The 25967-nt window shown below is 31.1% G+C and overlaps 4 protein-coding genes across 7 annotated transcripts; 3 read left to right on the top strand and 1 right to left on the bottom strand.

Moving 5' to 3' along the window:
• Positions 1 to 469: 469 nt before the first annotated feature.
• Positions 470 to 2468, top strand: LOC114422455 (protein SULFUR DEFICIENCY-INDUCED 1-like). Its single transcript, XM_028388818.1, has 3 exons — positions 470 to 755; positions 1508 to 1663; positions 1906 to 2468. Exons 1-3 carry the CDS (start codon positions 537 to 539, stop codon positions 2305 to 2307), a joined length of 777 nt encoding a protein of 258 aa, XP_028244619.1. The 5' UTR covers positions 470 to 536; the 3' UTR covers positions 2308 to 2468.
• A 1955-nt stretch (positions 2469 to 4423) lies between these two features.
• LOC114424256 (pantoate--beta-alanine ligase-like) lies at positions 4424 to 6022 on the top strand (the record flags this gene model as incomplete). The annotated part of the gene is made up of 2 exons (XM_028391098.1): positions 4424 to 4690; positions 5488 to 6022. Coding segments are annotated over 2 exons (486 nt in total), but the record flags the coding sequence as incomplete, so codon positions are not given.
• Positions 6023 to 8586: 2564 nt separating this feature from the next.
• Positions 8587 to 11913, bottom strand: LOC114423766 (vesicle-associated membrane protein 722-like). The gene is made up of 5 exons (XM_028390638.1): positions 11502 to 11913; positions 10408 to 10549; positions 10207 to 10327; positions 9969 to 10031; positions 8587 to 9173 (listed from the first exon to the last, which is right to left on the bottom strand). Exons 1-5 carry the CDS (start codon positions 11689 to 11691, stop codon positions 9024 to 9026), a joined length of 666 nt encoding a protein of 221 aa, XP_028246439.1. The 5' UTR covers positions 11692 to 11913; the 3' UTR covers positions 8587 to 9023.
• Positions 11914 to 17512: 5599 nt separating this feature from the next.
• On the top strand, positions 17513 to 24231 carry LOC114423765. 4 transcript variants are annotated; one of them, XM_028390635.1, is made up of 9 exons: positions 17513 to 17631; positions 18097 to 18276; positions 19307 to 19630; positions 19767 to 19977; positions 20732 to 20875; positions 20976 to 21100; positions 21244 to 21448; positions 22126 to 22379; positions 23774 to 24231. In XM_028390635.1, exons 2-9 carry the CDS (start codon positions 18167 to 18169, stop codon positions 23940 to 23942), a joined length of 1542 nt encoding a protein of 513 aa, XP_028246436.1. In that variant the 5' UTR covers positions 17513 to 17631; positions 18097 to 18166; the 3' UTR covers positions 23943 to 24231. The 4 variants fall into 4 exon arrangements, with proteins under 4 accessions (XP_028246436.1, XP_028246435.1, XP_028246438.1 ...); XM_028390634.1 differs by having other exon boundaries at positions 17629 to 17770; XM_028390637.1 differs by having other exon boundaries at positions 17629 to 17770; positions 22931 to 23930.
• Positions 24232 to 25967: the final 1736 nt, after the last annotated feature.

The raw sequence follows: 25967 nt of genomic DNA, 5'->3' as shown, positions 1-25967 counted from the left end.
GTTAAACAAATTAAATAAATACATTTTAGGTTAGTGTCTATGTTCAAGAAAGCTAAATAACAATTTTTTCTAACTTGATTTTCAAAGAAATATTTAATTTAAAATCATCTCCAAAGGAAAAGGAACGAGGACGCAAAGCCGTCCAGGTTCACAACGTTGTTGTTGTTGTTTGTTCTCATCCTTTGTTCCTCCAAAGTTGAAACTGGAAAGCGTGTAATCTTAATAATCGTAACTAACAAAGACGAGAGAGAGAAGAGAACTAGTATTGTTTCCTTTAGTTTCACACACAAATGGAAGAGACTGCCCCAAAAGGAAAAAAATATGACCTTTACCATCTACTTCCCTTATGTCAGACCTAAGCATGCCCAGCTACATAATTAACATCTTCATTCATTCAAGAACCATCAATAATTCAATTTTCGAAACTGGATTTAATTATTTAAACAATTCATTTTTGTTGCTGTAATTAATTCTTACTTGATCAAAGATATAGTTAAGTAGTGGCAATAATAATGCTAATGGTAATTATGTGAATTATGAAGCTGGTAGAAAAGAACCCAGAAGCTGCAATTGTATTGTTTCGGAAAGCAATAAATTCTGGGGATAAAGTGAACAGTGCTCTAAAGGATATGGCAGTAGTGATGAAGCAATTGGACAGATCTGAAGAAGCTATTGAAGCCATTCGTTCATTTAGAAGCCTTTGCTCCAAACAATCCCAAGAGTCCCTTGATAATGTACTAATAGATCTTTACAAGGTATAAATCTCCTTAAGCTCTTGTTTAATTATTCATTTGGTATTATAGTTACAAAAAATTTCCTTCTTAATTCCTATACTTTTTTTTAGAGGTTCTTATTTCCTATACTTAAAAACGTCCTTTTTAATCTTTACACGTAATTTTTTATCCTTTTAATCTCGACGGCTAGGACTAAAACGGATTAAAAAATAGTATGCATAAGGACCAAGAATCTGTTTTTTAAGTATAAAGGCTAAAAGGAATTTTTTTTTCCTATAATTATATGAATTAAATGAATAATTAAATATTTTTTTATTTCTTTGATATTGACATGTTTGTCCGTTTACTTTTTTTTCCCTCGTTTCCTTGTTAATACGAATCGAATTTTTCATTTGTAAACAACCTTGAAATTAGATGAAAGCATGAAACTGAAGATGTTAATTAGTTTTTACATTGTTTTTTCAGTTATGTTAAAATAAGCCACAAAACGCAAATACTTGTTATTTTTGTAGATGTAGAACCCAAATAATTAAAGAGTTTCCTCAATAATTTGAAGGTCAACTAGTTGAAGAGTTGTTTTCTAGTGTGTACAGCTTTTATTTGATTCGTTGAAATTTCCTGTTAACTAGCTGTGAAGAATGCAATTTTTTTTTTGGGTACGATGTACGTGTCTTTTAATTTTATTCTTTGTTGGTACAATGAATGAATGGGTGTCTTTATACTTGGGTCTCATAATTAACTTCTAAGTTAAATTTCATTTGTTGAAATGATAGAAATGTGGAAAAATAGATGAGCAAATAGAAATGCTGAAGCGAAAGTTGAAGTTGATATACCAGGGTGAGGCTTTCAATGGGAAACTCTCTAAGACAGCAAGGTCTCATGGCAAGAAGTTCCAAGTTTCTATGAAACAAGAAACTTCAAGATTACTGGTATTTGATCTAGTCTAGAAATTACTATACTTTTCCTTTGCTGAAAGTTAGTTTAAGAATTGCCTTGATTTTTGCATATAATCTATATAACATACTCCCTCCACTCCATTCTCATTTGATTGTGATTTTGACAAAAACTTTTTTTTTTAAGGAATTGACAAAACTATTATCATTGTTAACTTAAAAAAAAAAGATTATTATCATTTTTTTGGACATTGACTTGTCTGAACATTATTGTACAGGGAAACCTGGGCTGGGCCTACATGCAAAAGATGAACTACATGATGGCAGAAGTGGTGTATCGGAAAGTCCAAATGATTGATCCAGATTGTAACAAGGCCTGTAACTTGGGCCTATGCCTCATCAGACAAGCCAGATATGAAGAGGCACAATTGATCCTGGATGATGTATTAAAAGGAAATCTTCCAGGCTCAGATGATAGCAAGTCAAGGAAACGGGCCCAAGATCTCCTAACAGAATTGAGATCCATGCTACCTCCACCACATTTCTCAGATCTTTTGGGCCTGGATGATGAGTTCATCAAAGGCCTGGAACAATTGATGAATGAATGGGGGCCTATTAGATCAAAGAGACTTCCAATTTTTGAGGAGATTTCTTCATTTAGAGACCAATTAGCATGTTAAGTTCATACTTTGTGTGTATAGCTTTCATACATTGGGATGGGTAATAGGTGTTTATGGAGAACTAGCTTCTTTTTGTTTTCTGTTTCCTATCTTTGATGGAGTGGAGGGTGTTGCTTTTTTGGAAGAGTGAGGAATTAAATGAAGTGAAGAACTTTATGTAAATTAATGATGATAACAAAGTAATAAGCCTATTATCTTATAAACTCCAATAAGAAGTTATTGGAAGTCTTCTTTTAATTTAGGTTTATTTAGAAGGAAAGATGCAATGGTTGTCACATAAAGAAATTTGATTGCGAACAAATGGTCACTTATTCCACATGAATGTAAAACGTGAACTTTAGAATTTCTTCTTTAAGAGTGTGTTTGGATGAGATAATTTAAAATTCTAAAGAGTTTTAAATTCTGAAAATTTCAAATGTTTCAATTTAAATTTCTTTATTTTTAAAATTATGTGTTTGGATACACTAACATTCAAACCAGAAAATCAAAGTCAATAAAATGGTGAAATTGTTAGAATGAAATGCATGAGTTCGGTGGTTGAGATTACGAACATCATAATGAAATAGATCTTGATCAGCGACTTGGACTTGGAAATGATTGTTCACTTTTCAACAGCAGAAGTGAGAGATTCTCAAAGACGGGCAACGCGGCACGAATAGGTGCGGTACCAAAAGGAACGCCAATGGTGGAAGCCACTGCGGCGTGAATTTGGTTGTTGTTTAGAGTCACCGCGGCCACCGCGACGAAACATTTTAGAGTAAGAAAGAGGCATGGCGTACTCGAGAATGGCAACGAAGAGAGCAATTTCCAAATTCACTCCCTTGAAGATAGAATTTAAAATTATATTCTTTCAACTAACTAAAATTCTTTTTAAAATTCTAAAATTTTGAATTTCTTTTACTAAAATATCCAAACAGTTACTTTTAATAAAAAAGAACTTAATTCCTTATAAAAAAATATATTACCTAGTTAAATTACCCTATCCAAGCACACTCTAAATAAATTTAGATATGCCGCTTAGTTTCAACGAGCCTTGTGATGACCACCTTCAACGACCATTTTCTTCTCCTTTTTCTGTCCAACTTTATTCTTTCTTTTTTTAACTTCATGAATTTTATTCATGTGAAAATGAGTCCTACTCTGCTTCAATTTTCTCCTTTCTAGGAATTAAAGTGAAACAAAAAAAAATCACAATTCTAGCTCAAAAAACTCATGAATACACATAAACAAATTAAGAGACTAAGTTGTCCTATCTCATGATTTGGCTACTTTAAGGGGGTCTATGCAACTTTTTCTATTTTGGAAAATGAAAAGAAAACAATTTATTTTATTTTGCTTAATAGTTAACATTAATCTAGTTATAAAGGATTGATTTATATCCCACAAGAATAGCTTAATCTTTTAGTTCATCAAGGGAAATAAGTTTTGATTAATCTAAACGATATCTTATTGTTGGTAAGTAAAGTTCGATTATAAATTATTTTTGTTAAGGATTGAATTTGAAAGTACCCAAATAAGTATCTCTCTAAGCACTTAATAAGCCTTGATACTTGTTGTGACCAAAGTGAGTTCTCTAAATCCATCTCAATTAAATATTTTTATACTTAAATTTAATTTTGGTTCATCCATTTTACTCAAATTGTAACTTTTGTTCTCATATTTTAAAATTGAGACATTTGATGCTTCTATTTTTACAAGAATATCAATTTTGATCTCCATAATTTTGGTTTAATATTTAATTTTACTTACATTTATTTATTTTATTTCTTACTTTTGTAATTAATCCAATCATTTTTTAAGGATATTCTAAATAAATATATTAGATTCAAGATTCAATTTGATCAAAAGAGAAATAATTAAATATACACAAAATTCTATTAAAATTATAAATTTTCTAAAATAAGAGAAATGAGTATTTTTATTTAAAAAATAATAAAAATCACAAAATTTTAAAAATACTAGCACCAGATGTGACAATTTTAAAATGAATAACAGATGGCAAAATAATAAAACCAGAAATGGATGAATTAATTATGTTCAAAAGACAAAAACAAGCACTTCTATTTCCATCTTTTTCAGCCGCCTTCTAAATCCAATGCACACCTAAACTAACGTACTTTATCCCAAAGTCATCATTAACTTTGGCTCCAACCCCAACAAAGGTCATCACCGACAAGGCAGAGATCGCTCGATGCGGGCCCAGGGCAAGCTCATCGGGCTGGTCCCCACCATGGGCTTCCTCCACGCGGGCCACCTCTCCCTCGTGGCCCAGGCCCGCCAACTCTCCATCTACGTAAACCCAGGCACGAGAGCTGGGAAGAGCAGGCCCGTTTTCTTCAGAGGGTTGGCGACTGTGGTGACGAAGCTTCATTTTATAGTTTCTTGAACAAAAAATTTCATCAAATTATTATTTTTTAGTTCATTGTAAGGATTTTGAAAAAGGACAGATATTACTGTGTATTACCTGAAAATTTTACGTCACTTTCCTCCATTAAATATAAATTGTTGAACAATAATAATTACTGTTGTTGCTTTTGGTACAAAGTAGAGCGGTAGAAGAGAGAGTGCAATGAGGAATGCTTATCTGATTATCAATCAACAGCTATTTAATTACTCTGTATTCACTTGCACAATGCTTATCTTGTCTAATAGAGTAATTATATCAGTTTATTATTTTATTTCTAGATGCAAACCTTTTCTGTAACAATCTGAAATCGTGTTTGGTGGGAGTGCTATCATTAAGTTCAAGAAAAAAACTTTCCTTTTAACTATTAATATTTTCTAATGTGTAGGTTCTATTATTTTGGTTTAGGTGGTAAGTATAACTGCATGTTGGGATGGTATATTTATTTTCACTTTTTACTTGATGGGATACTAGAAGTAAAACAGATTAATTCCATATTGTTGGTTTAGTATGGCAATAAAATAGAGATCTGTAGCACCTAGAGTTAAAGAGGAATACTGAGAAGGCAAAAAAGGAAGAACAATTTGAGGGGTCTGCTGCCTCTTTCCCAATCTTTTCTTCTCAGTCTTTCTCTCTCTTTCCATGCTTTGCATTCTGTTATCACTGGGGCTATTATTTCCACTAACTCTTACATTTCTGTTTGATGTCTATTAGTACCAGATCTGTTTGATGTTGTTCCACGTAGACTGACTCTGATTGATTCTTTGTAGGTTTGAGATCTTGATTTTTCCATAAAAGTCATAGGTGCTGAAATAATACGTGATAATGATGGCCTGGCAATGAGTTCACGTAATGTGCACCTTTCACCTGAAGAGAGGGAAAAAGGTATTTTATTCAACTATTGTTTTTTCAAGATTAATTTTATTGGTGTGGTTTTGTTCCAGCAAAAACTATGCCAAGGACAAAAGGCCAGCACAAGGCACCTGCTTCCTTAAGGCATGTGGTCTGTTTTACACATTAGGCTTGCTGTAATTTATGTCAAGTACCACCATACATTGAAGATAGCTAGGAATACTGTTGGAATGGACAATCTGGTAACTATCCTTATGGATCAAATTTGTAAACTTTTGGATTAGTATAATAAACTCGAGGGTTTTCTGGTTGATTTTTTTTTTCACTTTCTATATTTCAAGCCAAAAATTGTATTAGGAAGCACTTGAATCTGAGCTTTTTTGTACCAGTGTATAATTGTCCCAAGAGTGGGGTACATGGGAAGATAATCATGAATAAAATGGATCAGGGTACAATCCACACTATGCTGCACGAGTGTATAATTGAAAAGATGAGCATGCCATGGTGCACATACCCACTTTGGTTGACTACCACTAACATTTTCTCACATCTGTTCAGTTGTCATTGTCTGTGACCATGATATTTTTTAACCACTTAGGCTGCATTTGTCAAAAGAAGATGCACTTTGGATACGTAGGAAAAGAGTCATTAGAAGAATGTGAGGGATCTCAAACAAAGTGGCATAGCCACTAGCATGTAACACCATACGCGCTTCTGTGCCATGCTTAGTTGCTTACCCACCTCAGTTCCATGAAGTATATAACATCATCAAAAACTGGGTCTTGATCACAGCTTCCTTCGTTGAACAGAATATGTATGCTGCCAGAAGTGACTTTGAATATCTCCCGGTAGTACTCTCGAGTCTCCTCCCCATACATAACACATTAACACCGATTCTATATTTCATGTGCAAAGCTACTCAGAAAAAACAAATGATCCGCTGATTCCAAGCTGTCATTACAGAACACGCATTTGATGTTATCTCCAGCAGGGATGATGTTTCGGTTGTGAAGGTTGAGTTTTGTTTGAACCCTGTTTCTTGATGGTCTCCAAATAAAACCACTGACCTTAGATGATATAAATAATTACAAGGGTTTAATTTATGAATTATTTTTAATTCATCAATAATTAAAAGAATTTTTATTTTTATTTTTATTCAATTATATAATTTTATTGTTGTTTTGTATGATAAAATTATTGATTTTTATAATAATTACTTGAAATATTATATCAAAGGTGAATTTTAATTAGTTCATAATTTAAGAACATTTATATTTATAATTAAATAATGTCAGAGTAAAGTATTTAATTTATAGACATGCACAATTGATTAAGTTTCTACATTATCAATTAATTTAAATTTATAGATTATTATTATAAAAAATTAATTAACTATACATAATTGTTATGCAAAGACAATGTAAAAAAACTTACACTATTTGTATATATATTATTTATTTAAAAACATTTTAATGAATTTAATAAGATTCAATCTTTTTACATTTTTATTGAATAAGATAAATTTACAGTAAGATTTTACCACTTTACAATAATGTGATGATAAGATAAATTTTGTGTTATATATATATATATATATATATATATATATATATATATATATATATATATATATATATATAATACGACATTGTCTCGTTTTACCCAAATAATATATCACATGAACTTATTCATCTAACTTTGTTTATATTAATAAAAGGTTTTATTTTATTTTCAGTTTAATAATTTTTATATTGTCATTTATACCATATATGTTAGTTTTTTCACTTTTGTTAGTATCCCATGTCTTCGAGAATAAGTATATGCGGTTTGTTATGTGAATATTTAGTTAGGATTGTTCTAAGTTTAAACTCTAATATTTGAAAACGGTTGTAACTATTATTCCATAATTATCTCTCATATCTCGTCCTTCATCCCCACGAACTTTCATTCAGAACAACAATAGCTCATGTCTCCTTTAACTTCTACCGATCGTTTGGACTTCTTTTATTATATTTTATAATATATACTCATGATTAAATGACAAATATAAAATGTACACTCAGTATATTTTAATTAAATTTTTAAGGTAATCACTAACCTCGTTAGACATAGAGAATGAGAATAGACTTCATTATTGATTTTTAAATATTTACTGGTATGAGAACTTTGTCACGAAGATCTTAAATACTTATAATAATAATAGTAATAATAATAATAATAATAAAAACTTCAATACTCTTTTTTATTCTTTTTTTCGCCTCTTGCTCCAATTCTCGTTCACTCAACTTGCGTTTGCTATTCCAAGAATCGCACGCAACTCGATGACAATCGACAAGAAGATAATGTCAGAACTTTTTGCCGTTCAAAATAAAATTAACAGGAATGTTCATGGCAACCGATAAGTTATACATCTAACACTTCCCCGCTATCGCATTCTTTCCATTTTAATGAACCACTTCCATTGTTCCGTCAAATTCGTGTTTTCCAACTTGCTTTTCGTTCAAATAAACCCTTTACTCCTTAGACTTTTCAATTAAACTTTATAGTCTATAATATTTAACAAATCTAATCCCCTTACGCCTGCCTACCAATGGACCATAAACAACTTAATATTCGTTCAAGTCACTTTTAATTGCTTTGACTTTTCAATTAAACTTTAAAGTTTGATATAATTAAATCTAATCCCCTTACGCCTTCCTAACAAGTACCAATGAGCCATAAACAATTCGCACAGGGTAGCACAATTCTTGCATAAATAACAGCCTCTTGTTATCTCAAGAAACTATTCTTACGGTTCATCAAAATTTCATATCATTGAGATTTTGCCTAAGAACATTAGTTGTGAAGTTAGAGAGAGAATTGAACAAATTCTGAAGAGCCAAACCAATTTGCGTGTATGGATTTCGTGGCCTTTTAAGTATGCACTTTGGTTATTACACAATTCCAAGGCAGACACTCAACTAATTTCAGCATACCAAATGAATGAATTAATAATTAACAAGTTAAAACAAAAACCACTAGCGTTTAGAATTAGAACATAAGCAAGGCCTCGAAGATGGATAAAACGTTCACACACAAACGCACGGATTATCACAAGTCCAACAAAAAATATGGTAAGTTGGTAATAAAAAAGCTCAACTACGTAATGGTTGGTTTCTTAATATGTAAGCATACTTAAAAAACATAATCCTCAAACCATATGCTGAAACTCCCACCTAAACTATAGAGAATGACAGATTAGCATTACGCTATGGGAGACAAGATGATAGACTAAACAATTCACACTATACAAGCAATGCCATATAACATCTATCATCGGAGAAGACGGAAGAATGTAAATCCCAAAAAGTAAGTCAAAAGCACTACGTCGACAGTTGAGGCAATGGCAATCTGCTAGCAACAATCTTATCAAGTGAGGAGACAAATACCACAGTTGAAGCCAGGACGTGGGAAAGACTCATCATTTACCACAGTTGAAGCCACCACAAACGGAAAGAACAATAATAAGAATCAAGGCAATTATGATACCCAGAACGATTAGCTTTATCTTCATGTTTTGGAACCACATCTTTCTCCTAATCTTGGTTCCCTGCTGCCTGAAATCTTGAGCCTGCAAAATCAATTTAATTTGATGAGGCAGTGAAAAGATAAGCAATGATGTTTAAAAGACATAAAAATGGTACACGAAACTAAGATTTAATTGCTCTAACAAGATAGTCATTCCAAGCATAATATTAATCAAACTCAATGTTTGAAGGGGGGAAAAACATAAATACAAAATTACTCAAGTATACAAGATACATCTCACAATGCTCACCAATAATTCAATAGTGTAATAGACAGGCTTGCCTAACTGAATAAACTGATGACTTCTATTTAAAAACATACACACATCCAAGGGCAGTTTAGTAAATTGGTTTTATCATAGTGACCAAATTCTCTGAACAATCTCACATAACATGTACAAAATTCACCTTTAAAAAATCTAATGCTGTAAAAAGTGACAAACCCAACATAACATACACATAGTATTAGATATATTGTTCTCTTGTATGTTATAACAACCTTGTTGTGTAATGACTAATATTTGGGTTGCTTATTGCATCTGTCCAAGACCATATCTACTATGGACTATTATTATGTTTAAAGTTTCCTCAACTTGGTAAATATAGACGTAAACTTAGCTTCCATGTGTCAGTTTGTAGATGCCTGTGTCTAATGTATAATTACATCTATACTATTGATAACTGAAAACACCAATAAATAAATAAAAAAGAGAGAGGGGTTTAAAGAGAGAGACTTGCACAGTGACCTGGTGCACAAGGCTCCCATTTCTATTATTAATAATTTATTACTTTGCATTTACAGAATCATTAAAAATATGCAATAGTGACAAACAATGGACCTGAGAGCGAAGGTTCTCTGTTTTATCCACCAAAAGCTCAATTTTCTCCCCACGGTCAAGAACCTGCCAAATAGGATATAAATGTCACAGCAACTTATCAGTCAAAAACTTATGAGAAGTTTAAATTCAAACCCCTCCATATATGCCTACCAAAAAAAACACTAAAGGGAAATTTTAGCCTCAGAAAACACTTTCAACTCATCCACAGCTAAAAAGGATAAGAGGATAGTTGCTTTACCTTCTCAATATTTTCCATCATAACTCCTTTGACTTCTGAAACCTGAGCCTTCACTTTTGCAAGCTTGCTAATTTCCTCTGGGTGATCAACACAGTACTGCATCTGCTCCTTCAACTTAGGTCTATAGAGCAACAAATATTTCACAATAATTAATGTCATTATAGTAAATTAACAATACAAATTTGCAGCACATATACATACCCAAACTCTCTGTTGAGGCTCTGAGCAGCCGCTGTTGCTGCTTTTCCTCCAGCATATTTCTTGGTAAAATCCTCCTTGATTCGTTCAAGGAAAGCAATTGGAATCTGCCGTCCAGCAGACTCAACGGCAACCACACAGTAAGCTGCAATATTCAGCAGGCACTTAATTAGTTCCAACTAACAGTAATTATTAATTCAGTCGATGAAACAAAAACAAAAGTATCACCAGCAGAAAGCAGCAAGTTCAAAAAACACAGTCATGCTACTAGCAATAAAGCCAGAATTAGTCATTTATAATTCCATATAGTGCATCTCCAGAACAACCAAAATGATTTCTATTCAAAACCTTAGCAACATTACCAAGTTTTCCTCAATCATCCTCAGTTTTCGGACTCTCCACAATGGTTGCATCGCAACTGCAATTGTGGCAACATCAGCCACAATTATCCATAATGTCAACGATCGTGATGAAACCACAACCGCAAATTAAAACCTTGATCATCCTCTTCAGCAGCTACCAAAATTAAAATAAAGGAAAATTTTTCCTCAATATCCCTTTCTAAATGTTGTTTTGCCATACGTTAGAAAGTTAACAGAACAACTACAACAGATGCAACAATAGAAACTACTATATATGCCTAAAAACACAACAACGTAAACGATCCATTTCTCAGTTGCACAAAATAACTTTCACTGCTTCCTTTTCCATCTTCCTTTACACTTTTTTCACATTCTAGCAACGAAACCAATCGAAGATTCCATCAACAACTATCGATCGCGGTAGTTGACCTAATCAAATCAAGCAACGCACGCCTAGTAACAAACGCTCTTTTTTTTTTTTCAATTTCCGCACCATTTCCTGCACGCAGATCAAGAAGTAACGAACAGCCTAATCCAGAGTTGATGAAGATCGGACAAATCGTATTTTAAATATGCATCCGAAATTTGAACCGTCCGATCTTCATCAAAACGGCGCAGGTTCACCACCGCGTAAACGCACCGAATCCAGTTCCAACAATAGATACAGCAAAATCAAATAACGGATGCAGATCAGCGAAAACAAGAGAACAGAGAGAAAGAGAGAGAGTAGTTTACTGAATCCGTTATCGACGAGGTAGTTGAAGGTGTGGCCATCGCAGTTGTAGGTGAACTTGTTGTTGGAGGAAGGGAGTTTCTGGAGGCACTGCGCCGCCACGCCGGTGAAGTTTCCGGTGAACTCGGTGTACTCCGCGAGGATAACGGTGCCTCGAGCGACGAAGCTGTAGATCAACGATTGCTGTCCCATCGCCGCCGGAACCACAGCCGCAGCAGCAGAAAGAACAACGCCGCGAGATTCAGAAAAATAAGAAGGTGACTCTTTATCTCTGGTTGAGGAGAGAGAAAGAAAGAAACGACGGTTACGGTTCTAGAGAGGGAGAGAGAAAGCGCAGAAGAAGAAGAACGAGGAGGCTTCGTTCTTCCGCTGTACTAAAGAGCGTTGAAGAAGAAGTAGAAAGGGTATTTGATTTTGTTGGCTTAGATGCGAAGCAAGCGTGAAATGGAAGTAAAGAGGATGTAGTTTGTTGAACTGCCCTCGAGTTTATACGTTAATTGCGGAACTGCCACGCCGTGCCGTCGCGTTTCGTGCTTTTCAAATTTTGCTGCGTGACATTTTCAAATCTGCAAGGAGAGTTTTGGAAGAAAAGTTTTGTCATTCTAGAAGAACATCCCATTTAGATTTAGTCATTTTCATGTGGTTTTTTAAGGGTACCGTGGGTTTTGGATTATTTTAGTTTTATAAAATTAATTTTTAAATAACGTCATTTGTGGTTAAATCTTTTTTCATCTCAAATTAATAAGTTTTTAGGTTAAATTATAATTTCCTTCCTTTAATTTTTTAAAAGTGATCCTGGCCTTCCTTTTTCTTCAGTAATTTTGATATTTCTATTTTACAACATCCAAATTTTGATGTAATACTTAATTTTGTATACTTTTTTATATTTTATATTTTAATTAATTAAATTATTTTTTAGTTATACTTTGAGTAAATATATTAGGTCTAGGGTTCAACTTTATCAAAATAAAAAAAATTTAAATATATTTTTTATTCTCATAATTTAGTATTTTTTTTTCATTTTTACTCCAGTATTTTCTTTTTTTTTTAGTCATTGCATAATTTGTTTGTTTTATTTTTTATTCTTGAAATATTTTAGATAGTAAAAATAAGTGCTTTGAATAATGGAAAAAATATTATCTAAAGTACTTAAAGGACAAAAAACAAAAACAATCATATTTCACAAGACTAAAACAAAAAAAAATACAAGGATGAAAATGAACAAAATGTTAAATTACAAAAATGTATTTGAGTCAAAAAGAAATTAAGAATTGAACCAAAATTGATGATTTTCTAAAATATGAAACCAAAATTGTAGGGGGGAAATAGGAGAACCAAAATCATGAATCAGGAATTAAAACTATTTAGTCTATATAATTATTAACCAACTCTTAAATTGCATTTTATTTTTAATTAAATGTGTTTTTTTATAGGTTTTAAAAATGTGTTTTTAATTACCCACAAAGGTTGATGCAGTTGGTATATCCCACAAGGACATTGGTTCAATTCTTGCAATTGATGTGAGGACCATATTGATAAGTAATTTTCAAGTGTAACACTATGGATTTTCATAAAGCATTTTAAGTGTTTGATAAATACTACAAGAGAAAATTAAATTTAGATTCATGATATATATAATCGAATTTAATAAATAGATTGTTTTGTTATGTGACTGTAGCGTTATAGGTAACTTTCATTAGTGTTTGGCCTAAAGTATGGGGTATGAGATTGTTGGAACTTATAGGTGAGTTTCATTTAGTTGTAGAAAAAAAAGAGTGTGCATAGAAGAAATAAATGAGGCAAATAGAAATTTTAAATCATTCATTTAGCCTTGAAGTTGAAGCTTCTCCCCTTTCTCACATTTCCTTCATTTTCTTCTCTTTCTTAAGAAACTCACTTCCCAGCATGAAGAGATTTCAAGTTCTTGCACCTAAAACACCCATTTCCTACTTTTCTCAAGCTTCATATTTAATTTGTGAGTTGGTAAGCTCATCCTGTCCCTTTCTTTGATCTCTTGGTTCATTCCTTTTGTTTTACCAACAACTTAAGAAATGAGTCTCATCCAAACTCTTGATTGAAGTATCAAATTTTAATTGAAGCTTATTTTGGTGTTGATCAAGGTCTCCTCTAGTTGACTTAATAACAAAGGATGAGTAAAGATCATTCTTGGGTTAATTCTTAAGATAAGGGAAGCTCTGAATTTGGTTTGATTAATGTTTTAGTTGTGTCATTAATGCTTGGAAGGATGATGTTTTTTGGTTTTTGTTGATGTGTATAAGCTTGGATGAGTCTTTGCACAAGGTTGGGATGAGTGGGTATGTCATTAATGGCCTTGAAACTTGAAAATTTTGCAGCCCTTTTTCATCTCAATCCAACCAAAGTTTGGTTCCACTAGGCCAGAGTGAGACAAGGTGAAGCTTAAAGTTTTCGGGGGTTTCAACCTCGCTAGATTTGCGTGACAAAATGGTGCTTTCACTCCAGGAGGATTTGGTCCAATGAGAATTTGTTTAGAAAGTGACAAAATGGAGTATATAGCTCCAATTGAGTTGTGACTTGACCTGAAAATGGAAGAAGGACATTTCTTGATTCTAGATCATGATGCCAAGTGTTTTATTGTTATGAAGATAACTATATTTTTGAAATATTAATGGAAAACAAGGTTTTACCTCTATATAGTTTAAATTACTAAACTTTGATTAAAAAAAACTTAGAACTTAACTTCACAAAAATCATACTCCACAAATTAAATAAAAATCAAACAAGGTCTTGACTCAAGACAGATGTTTCCATGATTCCAAGTACCTACAAAATTCAAAAATAGACCAAGCATCCATGATTCACGAAATTAAATGAAAACTCCTCATCTCATACCTTTGAGTGTTTGAGAGAAGAGATGAAGAGAAAGAGAGCAAAAATGACCAAAATCCACTCAAATCACCTCTAATGGTCTTCCCTCTTACCATAATCACAAAAATCCTCACCCCCTCCCCCTGGTTTTCTCTCTACAATTTCGGCTTTAGTTTGGGGTTGAAGGCTCAAATTGGCTTTTATAATGGGTCCTTCAACTACCCTAGGGATCAATGTGCAATTTTTTTAGGTAATTTATCTACCAATTTTTCATAAATTACAAATAAATCTTTTTTTATGAATGAGCCTTATGTTTTAAACTTTATTTTTCTAACATCACATCACATTAATTTAATTAATCTCACCTTAATAAATTTATTTCCACTAATATCTCACCCTTAAATTAAATTTAGGCAATTAATTCACTTAAACAATTAAATAAAAGAATATATATACCACACTTCATTTAATTTTCAAATACCATTTTCACACATAAATCTTGTCATATAAGCAATATCACAAGCAGCATAAATTAAATTCAATCATTTCACAGATAATTCACCCATAAAACAAATTAATTAAACTACATAAGACAATAGTTTCATTTTTATTTCTATTAGACATATATATTCATTTTAAAACTTAATTTAGTTTGATTAGACCTTAATTAAGTTTTCCAAGTCATTAATTATCTTAAAATATTTTATCTTTGCCTCGCTACTTAAAGTCATCACAAACTCATTAACAAACTAAATGCATCACTAAAACTTTAATTTTCTATTCTAAACCCAAGTTACATATATTTACCATAATGTCATTCATGAGTTAAGGAAAACTCTTCCCTTTAACTATTTGACTAAGATAGTTTATCTTTAGCTTTTCAAATTTGAAATTTCCTCCACAATCTCTATTTAGTCATTGTTAAGTACTTCCTACATTCCAAAATATTACAGTTTTAGCCTTTGAAAAAAAAAATTGACCGAGGTTCTTGCTTGTCAACGAGATATTAAAATATCTATTTTAATTTTGTTTTGTAATAAATAATTTTACCTTGAAAGACTTAATAATATATTTTTTGAAATTAAGAGAGAGAACAAAGATGTTTTAATAAAAGTGTTCTTTGATAAATGTTAATTCTTTTTTAATATTTACTTTTTTGGTTTGTGTGGAACGGAGGGAGTAATACTTATTTTAATCATTTTTTATCATTCTCTTCATTACTTAATTAATCACTAACCATGCAAAATAACATGTTTTATTATTTAAAACAAACAAATCTCAATTAAATTGTAATTAAATCACAAAAACATATAATATTTGAGTTATAATTTTTTGGATGTTACATGATGAATCTCCCATCGTAGAATTCATCTTTTTATTCTAATTTAAACATAAGAAAATTCAATTATTAGCAAAGGTGAAGTCGCAAACCCAAATCCGCTTATGAAAACAAGAATTTTCTATAAGTACAAAGAAACTGAGTTCAAACACTTTGAAAAGGACAATTTAGAGAAAATATTAGTAATGCATTTTTTAACACAATTTTTATTATTGGTTAAAATTTATTAAAAATAACTAAAAATTATGGGTCTTTATTCTTATTTAAAGAGTCTTATTTAGGATTTTATAATTTTTAATAAATTTTAACTAATAGTGAAAAATTAATTAGAAAGTGTATTAGAAGAATTGATCTGCGTCAAAGAATTCATAATAACATTAAGATCAACAACAAGAGTACTGTCTGCTACATTAATAGAAGATGAGATTCTTTGAGATTTTGTTGTTGAGAATCTTGAATGAGTGAATTTCGCTTTCAAATCTATATCAAATAATTATTGATAAAAATGAGATTTTCAAGTTAAGAATCTAAATATATATAGGAGAACTATTAGGCTGATTGAAAATTTTGGGGTGAAAAACTAAAATTTTCAAATCATTCTCAGATTAAAATTTGATGGCAAACAAATTTTCATTTAAAAATGTTTGAAAACCAATTTAATTTTCATATTAGTGATTAAGTAAGCTTCAATCCCACTTTATTCAAGTTTATTGTCCAAATTTAGTGAAGTTTATAGGGAATACATATAAAAGAAACTAAAGCAACCACCCCTAATTAGATATAGAGTGCTAAAGATAAAAAGATACAACATGAACATTTATTATAGGAATTTGTTCCACTTAATGAGAGTATTGTACAATAGTATCAGCAAATGAGTAGTTATTAAAGAAATAAAGGATATATAAAAAAGTTGTATAATATTTTCTATAAAATAAAAAAAATAATTACATTCCTTAATATCTATTTTATAATCTTAAACGTCATATTGGGAGTATTTCATTGCGTAAACATTCATTAAACTGTTCAGTCTTTAAAAAGACCTCTGACAACGGTCTTCTCATCCTGACCATACACTTGGCAGGGAGAGATTCTTACACAAAGTGTCTAAACCTCGAGGGCCTTGTAGTGGTGTGTTTGGGCCTATAACTATTGGGCTCCGTATCCGAATCCACTAGCTAGGATTAGTCCAATGATAAAGTTAGATAGCTTACACCAAATCTTACATTCAAACCTTGTTATTACCATTTTTTTATTATAAAAAAACAACAAAAAATTGAAATCTAATACCTTGTTTAAATTACTCAAACCTCGCACTTTTAGTAGGGCCAACACCTTGAACTTTATGAAAATTTTTAATTAAGCTCCTAAACTTAAAAAAAATAGTTATTAAGTCTTTAATCTTGTAAAATTTTTGTAATTGAATACACAAAGTTAGACTAAATTTTAGAAGATATATCAATTAGTTTTTAATTTTTTTTATTAGTTAAAAAATTTGTTTAACTGTTAATTAAATTAGCTTATTTTTTAGCTTTAAGTATTTTTTGAAGTTATATTCAATAAAATTAACTGAAATATTAATTAAAAACTATACTTTAATTAGTTAATTTTTTTATCTTCTTGTTAGTTTTTTTAACTTTCTAGCTACGAACTCGAGATCCTCAAGTATAAAAATGGTGGAAAATCAAGAAACCAGGTATAATTTTATTTTGTTTAACTACTTAACTAAAAGTTCTAAAAAAAATTTCTGGATACACTTATGTACGTACTAAACATAAATAAAAAAATAAATAAAATACTCATTAAAAAATAGAAAACCTATGGGGATTACCGGTGCGGTTCTTACAAGTTACAAGCATAGCATGGAACCAAAACGGCATCTCACAGTCGCGTTTGGGAAGGTTTAAATCCCTAATCCGGGCGTGACTCTGAAAACAGAAAGGAATCAGGTACGCACAAATCCAATCCAATCCTCATCTCATCAATTTCCAAACCCACTGTGCTTCCTTCCTTTCCCCGCCAAACTTTGACCACTTTCTCTTCACTCTCCTTTCAAATTTGCCTTTTCTTTTCCAACTCTTGAGTGTGGTACGAACCTCAATTTTGTTCAAGTTTTTTGTCTCTGTCCATTTTGGTTGCTGTTAGTGGATTGCGCATTATTTTAATAGAGTTTTGAGAAGCTTTTGAAGTTGTGATTGTTCCAAGTTAGGGGAGAGCTTAAACAATGTTAGGAATGTGAATGTGTCCTTTTGTTTCTTTCTTGCTGTTAAATGCACTAGTGTGGATATAAGGGGTAATTCACCCTAGTTTACTATTTGAGTCATATTGAATTTTTCTTGAGCTTATCGTTGTTTTTAGGTGTTTTTGCATACATTTTGATGTTTGGTGTTTATGTTTATGTTTTTTGGGTGCAGGTTAATCAAATACGCGTGTAGGAGCAGCACAATGTGTTGAGTGTGGAGCAAGAACGTTTTTATTTTATCAATGGCAGAATGTGTGGCTTCTGCATTCTGTGTTAAACTGGTTACGCAGAGAAGGCCTGTTAGAGAGAGGGGCTTCTCGCGTCAGATTACAAATCTCAAGACTTTTCAAAGGTTTCATTCCTTATAGTAATTATATTATTATTTTGCATTCGTTTCTTCCTCCTTCCATGTGTGACTAGCTTTGAATCTTCTTCTATTTCCTCCCTCCCGAACTCGAAGGAGGCACATTAACGAGAATTCTTGAGAACCAACTTGTAGTAAATGCTGATTATTTATTGAATAGTGAAAGTGAATGGTTGAACCTTTTGTCTATTATTTTCGTTCTTGCCAAAATAGAATGTTAAGAATAGTTAGTTGTTATTAGTTTATTTGAAACAGTTGTTAACTATAATTGAGCATCTATACAGTCGTACTGTATCTTTTATCATTTTAATCAATCCAATGGGATATACTAGAAGAGGCACATGCAAAAGAGGGTTCAACATTTTTTAAGGCTATGAGAATATTTATTGATTTTCATTCAACAAAACAATGAAAGTTCTAGAATGTGGGTTTAGCCCTAACTCAATCCTAAAAGCTGACTCAAAGAATGAGGATTACTCCTTACTTATATACTTTATATTGACCTTATCTCTAGGCCGATGTGGGACTCGGGTATTTCCCAATATAAGAATGGAAAAAATTAGGAAAATAATGTGCTAAATGTTTTTTTGTTAAACAATAAAACTTGATAAAACTTCATTGGTTCATGTCAGTTGAAACTAACGTGTTATGGGTTTTAGTTTTGTGAAATTACCCTCAGTTATTTGTTGCCAACTCTTGACTAGCACATTTTTAGGCGTGTAAAAATGAATTCCAAAAATTGGAATTCCTCTTCTTTATTAATATGGATAGAAAATCATAGTGCTTTTCTTAGAAACCAAGATTTCATTTCTTTGTATAGTTTGTTGCGTTTAATAAGATTCTAAATACATACCACATTAATGGTTCTGCTAGTTCATGTGGTTTTCGTTATATGTAATGTTGATTGGTTGGGAGTATCAGTTTCCCAATAGTGCAATAAGCAGTGATTCTTGCTGCTTTTCATGCTTGCTTTTATGAATTTGGCAGTCTGACCTTTCAATATTTATTTTTGGTTCAGAAAGTATTCCAGAAGTGGATGTAAATTTGTTCACTTTTCTACATGGAAGACATTTGATCTGAGTGTATTTGGGACCACACATTTGAAATTCACTCCTCGTCTTCAGGAACTTCCATTAAAGTGCATTGGTTTAGGGGCTTTGGTTGACTTTAATGGTGCAAAAGCCTCTGATTTGGTTCCAGTTGTTGGCCAGATGCTTTTGATGGGCAGTATATTTCTCACTTATATGGCTGGAGTAATTCCTGTTGAGAAATCTTATGCTAGTTATCAAAAGACTATTTCTGATAAAAATGTGTTTCCTGAAAGCTCAGACATTTCTGGTAGGTAAGGGTAAGCACACCAATATGTCAAGGTTGAATTGTTTTTATCATTTTAAATGAATGAATATTTTGTTTGGTATTTTGAGAAAGGACTATAGTCTATTTCTGTAACTACTTGAGAACTTTTGTCTCTTTTGCAGTTCAGCGAAGCAAAATTCTGGTTTTGAGTCAAAGTATGTATTGAATGTGGTGAGAGAAAAACTTTTAAATTCTCTAAATGCTTTAGCTAACAAGGATTATTCTGGAGACATCATCGTTCAATCTGCAAAGAGACCCTTGAGTTTAAGTGCTGTTGCCAGGGGTCCAAAGTTAAGGTTGCTTTGGGCTGCTTTTCAGCAAGTTGAGGAAGAGGCAGGAGTTCTCTTCATTTTCTTCAATATTGTCATATGCATATATTATTTTATTTTGAAATAGTCTAGAATCTAGAGTTTTGACAAATTGGAATAGAGGCCCTGGCCTTGAGTTTAAGTGCTGTTACCAGAGGTCCAAAGTTAAGGCTGCTTTGGGTTGCTTTTCAGCAAGTTGAGGAAGAGGCAGGAACTATCTTATTTTCTTCGATACTGTCAAATGCATAATTTATGTTATTTTGGTATTGTCTAGAATGTTGACAAATTGGAACAAGCATTGAATCTGTTCTAATGAATGATTGAAATGGTGTTTTCCGGCTAAATATATCTCAGCTATCCTACTTTTTCTTATTGAGCAAGTGTTCATCAGTCTGCATAAGATTAATAAAGTGGGAGATATATTTCTTCTATATAAATTTGTTTGAATGAAATCTTAAAGAATGGCATCGTGTGATCCATGTAACAGTATACCTATTTTTAGTAATATCCAAACAACTCATTCAGTATGTCTTTTGCTTCATTCTAATATATAGATGGATTGACAATTTTTAACTTACCTATAAAACTTGACAATTAATATGTTATCTTGCAATTAACAATCACTTCCAAAGTTTGATTTGCTAATTCCCCCTCTGCCGCCCCCCCCCCCTTTCTTATAATTTGTTTCTGAACAAAATGCATGCCTATGTGATTAAGTAGATGATACTATTTTTACAATTATAGTATTGTTATAGGTTGTTTCAAATGTTGTTTTTCAGGTTAATAGTTTCAGCATTTCCACAGCTGTTGGTATGGATGATCTGTTTGAAACGTTTTATGAAATTATTCAGAGATCTTGTCACTCTACCTGTACTGCATGGCTGGAAAAAGAATTTTTCCTTCTAAAGGGCAGTGCTGACAAGGTATTTATTTATTTTTGGGATTTTTTTGGTATTGTGACAAGGTATTTGTTGAATAAAATATAAATTTTACTTCTATCTAACAGTGAAACATTATTGTTAGGAACTTGCTTCTATGATACTTGAAAAAGTGAAAGGAGATATCACTATTGTACAGAGCATTACAAGGTCTGGCAAGAAAGATCTGTATGCAGAATTACTTTCATATCTTACTTTTGGTTCTCTCAGGTAAAATCAGCATTATCTAATTTTTGTTTCTTTATTCATTTTGATCTTGTTTTTTCATCTTTTTTGAGTTTCTTCTGCATTCTATTTTTAATGTAATTTCAGTCTATGCAATTATGATTCACCAGTCATCCATCTATTATCAGGGAGGATTGCTATTATGATTCGCGTATATTTGCTGTGCATGGGATTTCCATTTTAGAAGATTTAGTGATTGCTCTAGCAGATGGGGTTGCAAGCGTATATCTGGAGTTTATTTCAGTTGATAGTGATGTGTCAAGTAAAACCAATAGTTTGGATATGTCATTATGTGCTTTATCCACCAGAGAGCTCCAAAAGTTACGTAATGAGGTACTGTAATAGCATAGTTTTCAAATTTCAAGCTTGTGGATCTTGTTTCTGTTGTTTGCCCATATTGGTCATTGCCCACAGTGAGTTGTAACAGCTGAATGTGGATTCTTTTCTGTGAGAAGTTTCTACTGTGGTTCCTCAGTTATTTTTTTCCCTACATAAAAGGTAATTTATAATAAAATTTTCCATTCATGTGGTTTGGAGCTATGGCAAAAATCTTTTCTTAAAATCAACTGAACTGGAATTGTCCTTGTTCTCTTTTTATATTCCCGTAGCTTTTGTTTCCCTGATATTCTATATCTATAGTATGGGGAGAGAACAGGTAATAATATGGACAATTTATATTTGCTCATTCAGTCATGTTTAACTATACATGAGCAAATTTGTTTTATCCTTATCCTACCAACCAAAATATACATATTTGAAATAATGAATTTCGTAGCCTGAATTTTATTAAATGCTACACATGCAAATAATTGCAGTTTTATTGAAAGAATTCTTTATAGACACAAAATATGTATTGTGTGCCATACTTTTAAGTTTTAACAAATTAATGTCTGGTCTAATGATATATGTTCACTAGCTTTCTGTGCTTCATTTATTATCAAACTCTTTTTTGGTACCCCAATAAATTGGAGAGTCAAATGTATTGTGAGATTTACCTTTATCTGAATCAGGTGGCTTTGAACCAGTGGTTGTACCACAACATGGACACAGTTGTGTCAATGTATGAGGATCGCTTTGACCTGTGTATTCTTGAGAGCCAACCTGTTGATGTAACAGACAGTATTCAGACCGAAGAGCAAAATTGGTGGAAGAGGCTTACCCAGCAAAATTCAAAAGCAATGTCACCTGAATTACATTGTATTGACATTAGCCATTTCTCAATGCCTGTAAAGCGGACCAAGGAATTAAGAGCTGTGACAGGGTGGTATGTTTTCTCTTCATCCCTTCTATTGATGTTTAACTAACTTGTCACTGCATTTCTCGTTATTTTCATTTAGTCACTGCTTGTCCAATTTTTTCAACTCAGTTCCTCATTTTCCGTTTGTGCATAATGTAGTCCGTATTGCCAATTGTTATCTAAATTAGATTGTACTTGCTTTGCTAAATATTTTGATGATATGTTGGGTTTAACTTGGCAAATATAGGTCCAAATTACACTTCTAAATGCTTATCAAATGGCATATATTTTAGCTTCTGTCAGCTGAAGAGGCAAATTACACTGGTTTTGGACTGTTTGTATTGGTTTTCACTGCTTATAGACCAATTTGACCGTTTTGAGAAGAGTTGTTTTCTTTTAGTTAACTGACCTTACACCAGATTGGTTCCTGGTTAGACTAGTTGAATCAGTCAGTATAGTCCAATTTTGAAATCAATGGCTGAAAGTGCAACCCATATTTGCAATGTTAAAATTGAGACATCTTCGGTTCATGCAAGACAAGCTGTTGATTATTGGATTTGAATGGCCGTTGATTGTAGGTACTACATTGAAATGCAGTTGGTAAATTAAGGGTCTAAATTTGATGAAGGTAGAAACCAAGATGAGCATAGTCTGTCCTTAAGTAGTACATATTGACCTCTTTCTTAATATTTGAATATTTATAATTTCTTGATGTAAGATATTAGAGATGTTAAGTTTGTTTTTTTTTTACTTGATGTTTGAGTGATGCAGATGAAGTTTTCTTTTTGATTTTACTAGGTTTAATTTTTGTGCACTGTTAGTGTAAAAAATTCTATATTGTCAACTAATAAGAAATCATAGTAGGTATGACCTTAAAGATAATTAATATAAAAATCAACAAACTTACTATATATGTTAATTTGTGATTGAATGATAATATAAAACTCTTATTGTCAGCATATAGATTGTCAACATATAGAGTATTTTCTCTTTTACTATTTCATTAATACATGCATGTTTTTGTTTTTTTTAATATTCTTTTGTGAATCTTATGTTAGACATTTTTTAGTTTTTATAATTTTTTTTTTCAATTTCTCAGGTTTTTCAATCATTTTTAACTTTTTTTTTTACAACTTTTAAAATTTTTATATTTTGGCCTGTGGACCAGTCCATTAATCCGTGGGCGAAGTTGGTACCGAGCTAGCCAGTATACATATCTTGCTGTTATAAATTAAACAAAGCTCTTTTAATTTGAGCAATTCGGGGTATATTTACTCTTAAGTTTTAGCTGGTTAAGATCATGATACTTTAAATCAAATCAAGGTACCCTCTCGCACCCATGCTCACTATAGAATCAAACTCATTTTCGAGAAATTTTCATCCAATTAATGTAATAATTGCTGTTAATTTATGCATTGCAGGCGATATTATTTCAGCCTCTTTCTTGAGTTGTCTGACATCACCATGCCTCTAATTAGAGCAGTTATTGATAAAGTGAGTGATGCAATCTCATTCTTTTTAGTTAGCTTGATTGGGAGGTCTTTAGGACTCATTTATACAGGCATTAGACAGTCTCTCAGATGGAAGTGAGATAACTGGTACAGTTTTGTGTAGTGCAGTTAAAATTTTCATCATTCTGGTTATATATATATATATATATATATATATATATATATATATATATATATATATATATTTTGCTTCATATATGGCGCCATTTATTTATAATAGAATAGAATTGTGGTTTAGAATCCATTAAATTGAAAATATTTCATTGCTCTCCTGTTTGGTCATGTGGGGCTTAACTGGTAGATGACAATATAAGTCGGGAGAAATTATTCATTTCGAGATAATACCATATTTAGTGTTTGACGTTTCATGTTTCTTGGTTGGAATATCATGTTTATTAATTTATTAAAATTTTTGTAGGCTTAATTGTACTTTTTGTTTCCTCTAATATAAGTCGCTTGTTTTTTTTTTTTTTTTTTGCAAATTGTCTTCCAATTTACAAACAGTTAAATATTTTTTTCTTAATGTCACAATTAAGACAATTTTGTGATGATTTTTTTGTTAAACCGCTACCATTAAGATAGTGATTTTTTTTCCCACTTGGTCCCAATTAAATTTCCAACACTCAACTAACATCTAATGTGTAACACAAGATGACACTGTGGCGGGAGTCCTTAGTTTTATTTGATTTTCGGAAGCTCACGGATTGGATGTGGAGAAGAGAATGATTTTTTTTCAAAAAACTTGGTGGGTCCCATGGTTAAAAATATCCACGCAAATGAGAAAATTCGCATTCTTTGTCCGTTTTTGTGCTTGGACGTGCCATCATCATGTTTTCTAAAATATTAATATTATAATAATAAATAATATAATTAAAATAAAAATAAATAATGTTAATATTAAATAACAATAATAATAATAATTATTATTATATATTTAAATATTAATAATAATAAAAATAAATGATGATATATATATATATATATATATATTTAATATTAATTTCTCTTCTTTTATTTTCTTACTTATCAAATCATTTTAATTTAAATATTTCTCCTTTTTTCACTTTATTTCTTATCTACATCTCCCCTTTTCTTTTCTCATCTATTCAATTCCTTTTCATCCTCAAAACCAAACCATACTAAGACAGAGAGTGGGAAGGAGGAAATGCAGAAAGATTACCTAGGATTTTACCGTCAACAATACATCATATATTTTAAAATGTATTAAATCAATTTTTTTTAATATTATTAATTTCCTACATGGATAACTTAAATAATTAATCTAATTTAAGTTTTAAAAAAATAATACACCATATTTGTCAATAAAAATACTTAACGAAATCAAAACCTAACTTAAGTTACTTAACCATAAATGTTAACAACATCCCGACTTCATGAAATCTACAAGTCCTTAACAAAATAAGAAAACATAAAGACTTAATTAAAATTAATTTAAATAGATGATAATGAATATTGGTAATTTTTTAAATTTATGACAATTTCCTTTCTCTTTCTTAAGATGAATATTTAAATATTATTCTAAAATTAAGAAAAAAACAAATTAAAAATAAAAAAATATTTTTTCTATAAATTTCTTACTATAATTGTTTTTTTAATTCACTTTCCTTTTTAATTTTCTTTTTATAATAATTATTTTGTAATCATGTATCCAATTATTTTAAAATTATTTCAATTGCAATTGACTGTGATTTGGATTTATAAGAAAATTTAATTTATTATTCATTTATTGTCATATTGAACATTTTACATGTATATTAATATATTATATTTCGAAGATGGGTTAATTGAGTATAATTATACAATTTTAGTAAACTCAAGAATTTAAAAATATAAAATTAATATATTATTGTTATTATCATTATTATTATTGATGTTAATATTTCCTAATATTCACTATATTTTTTCCATAGGAATTAAAACCGTAAATTTATAACACTTATACATCTTACTCAACCAATTTAGATAAAGTCTCTTGCTTAATTATATTTGTATTATGTATAGCTTGTTTTATGAATTAAAAATTGATAACAAAATTTGTTTAACAGTTTATATGTGTTGATAATAATTAATTTAATTATTCAAA

The sequence above is a fragment of the Glycine soja genome, chromosome 8 (genome assembly GCF_004193775.1).
Source record: "Glycine soja cultivar W05 chromosome 8, ASM419377v2, whole genome shotgun sequence".
Lineage (NCBI taxonomy): Eukaryota > Viridiplantae > Streptophyta > Magnoliopsida > Fabales > Fabaceae > Glycine > Glycine soja.
The sequence above is the reverse complement of the archived record's forward strand: the minus strand, read 5'-3'. Positions and strand labels throughout refer to the sequence as shown.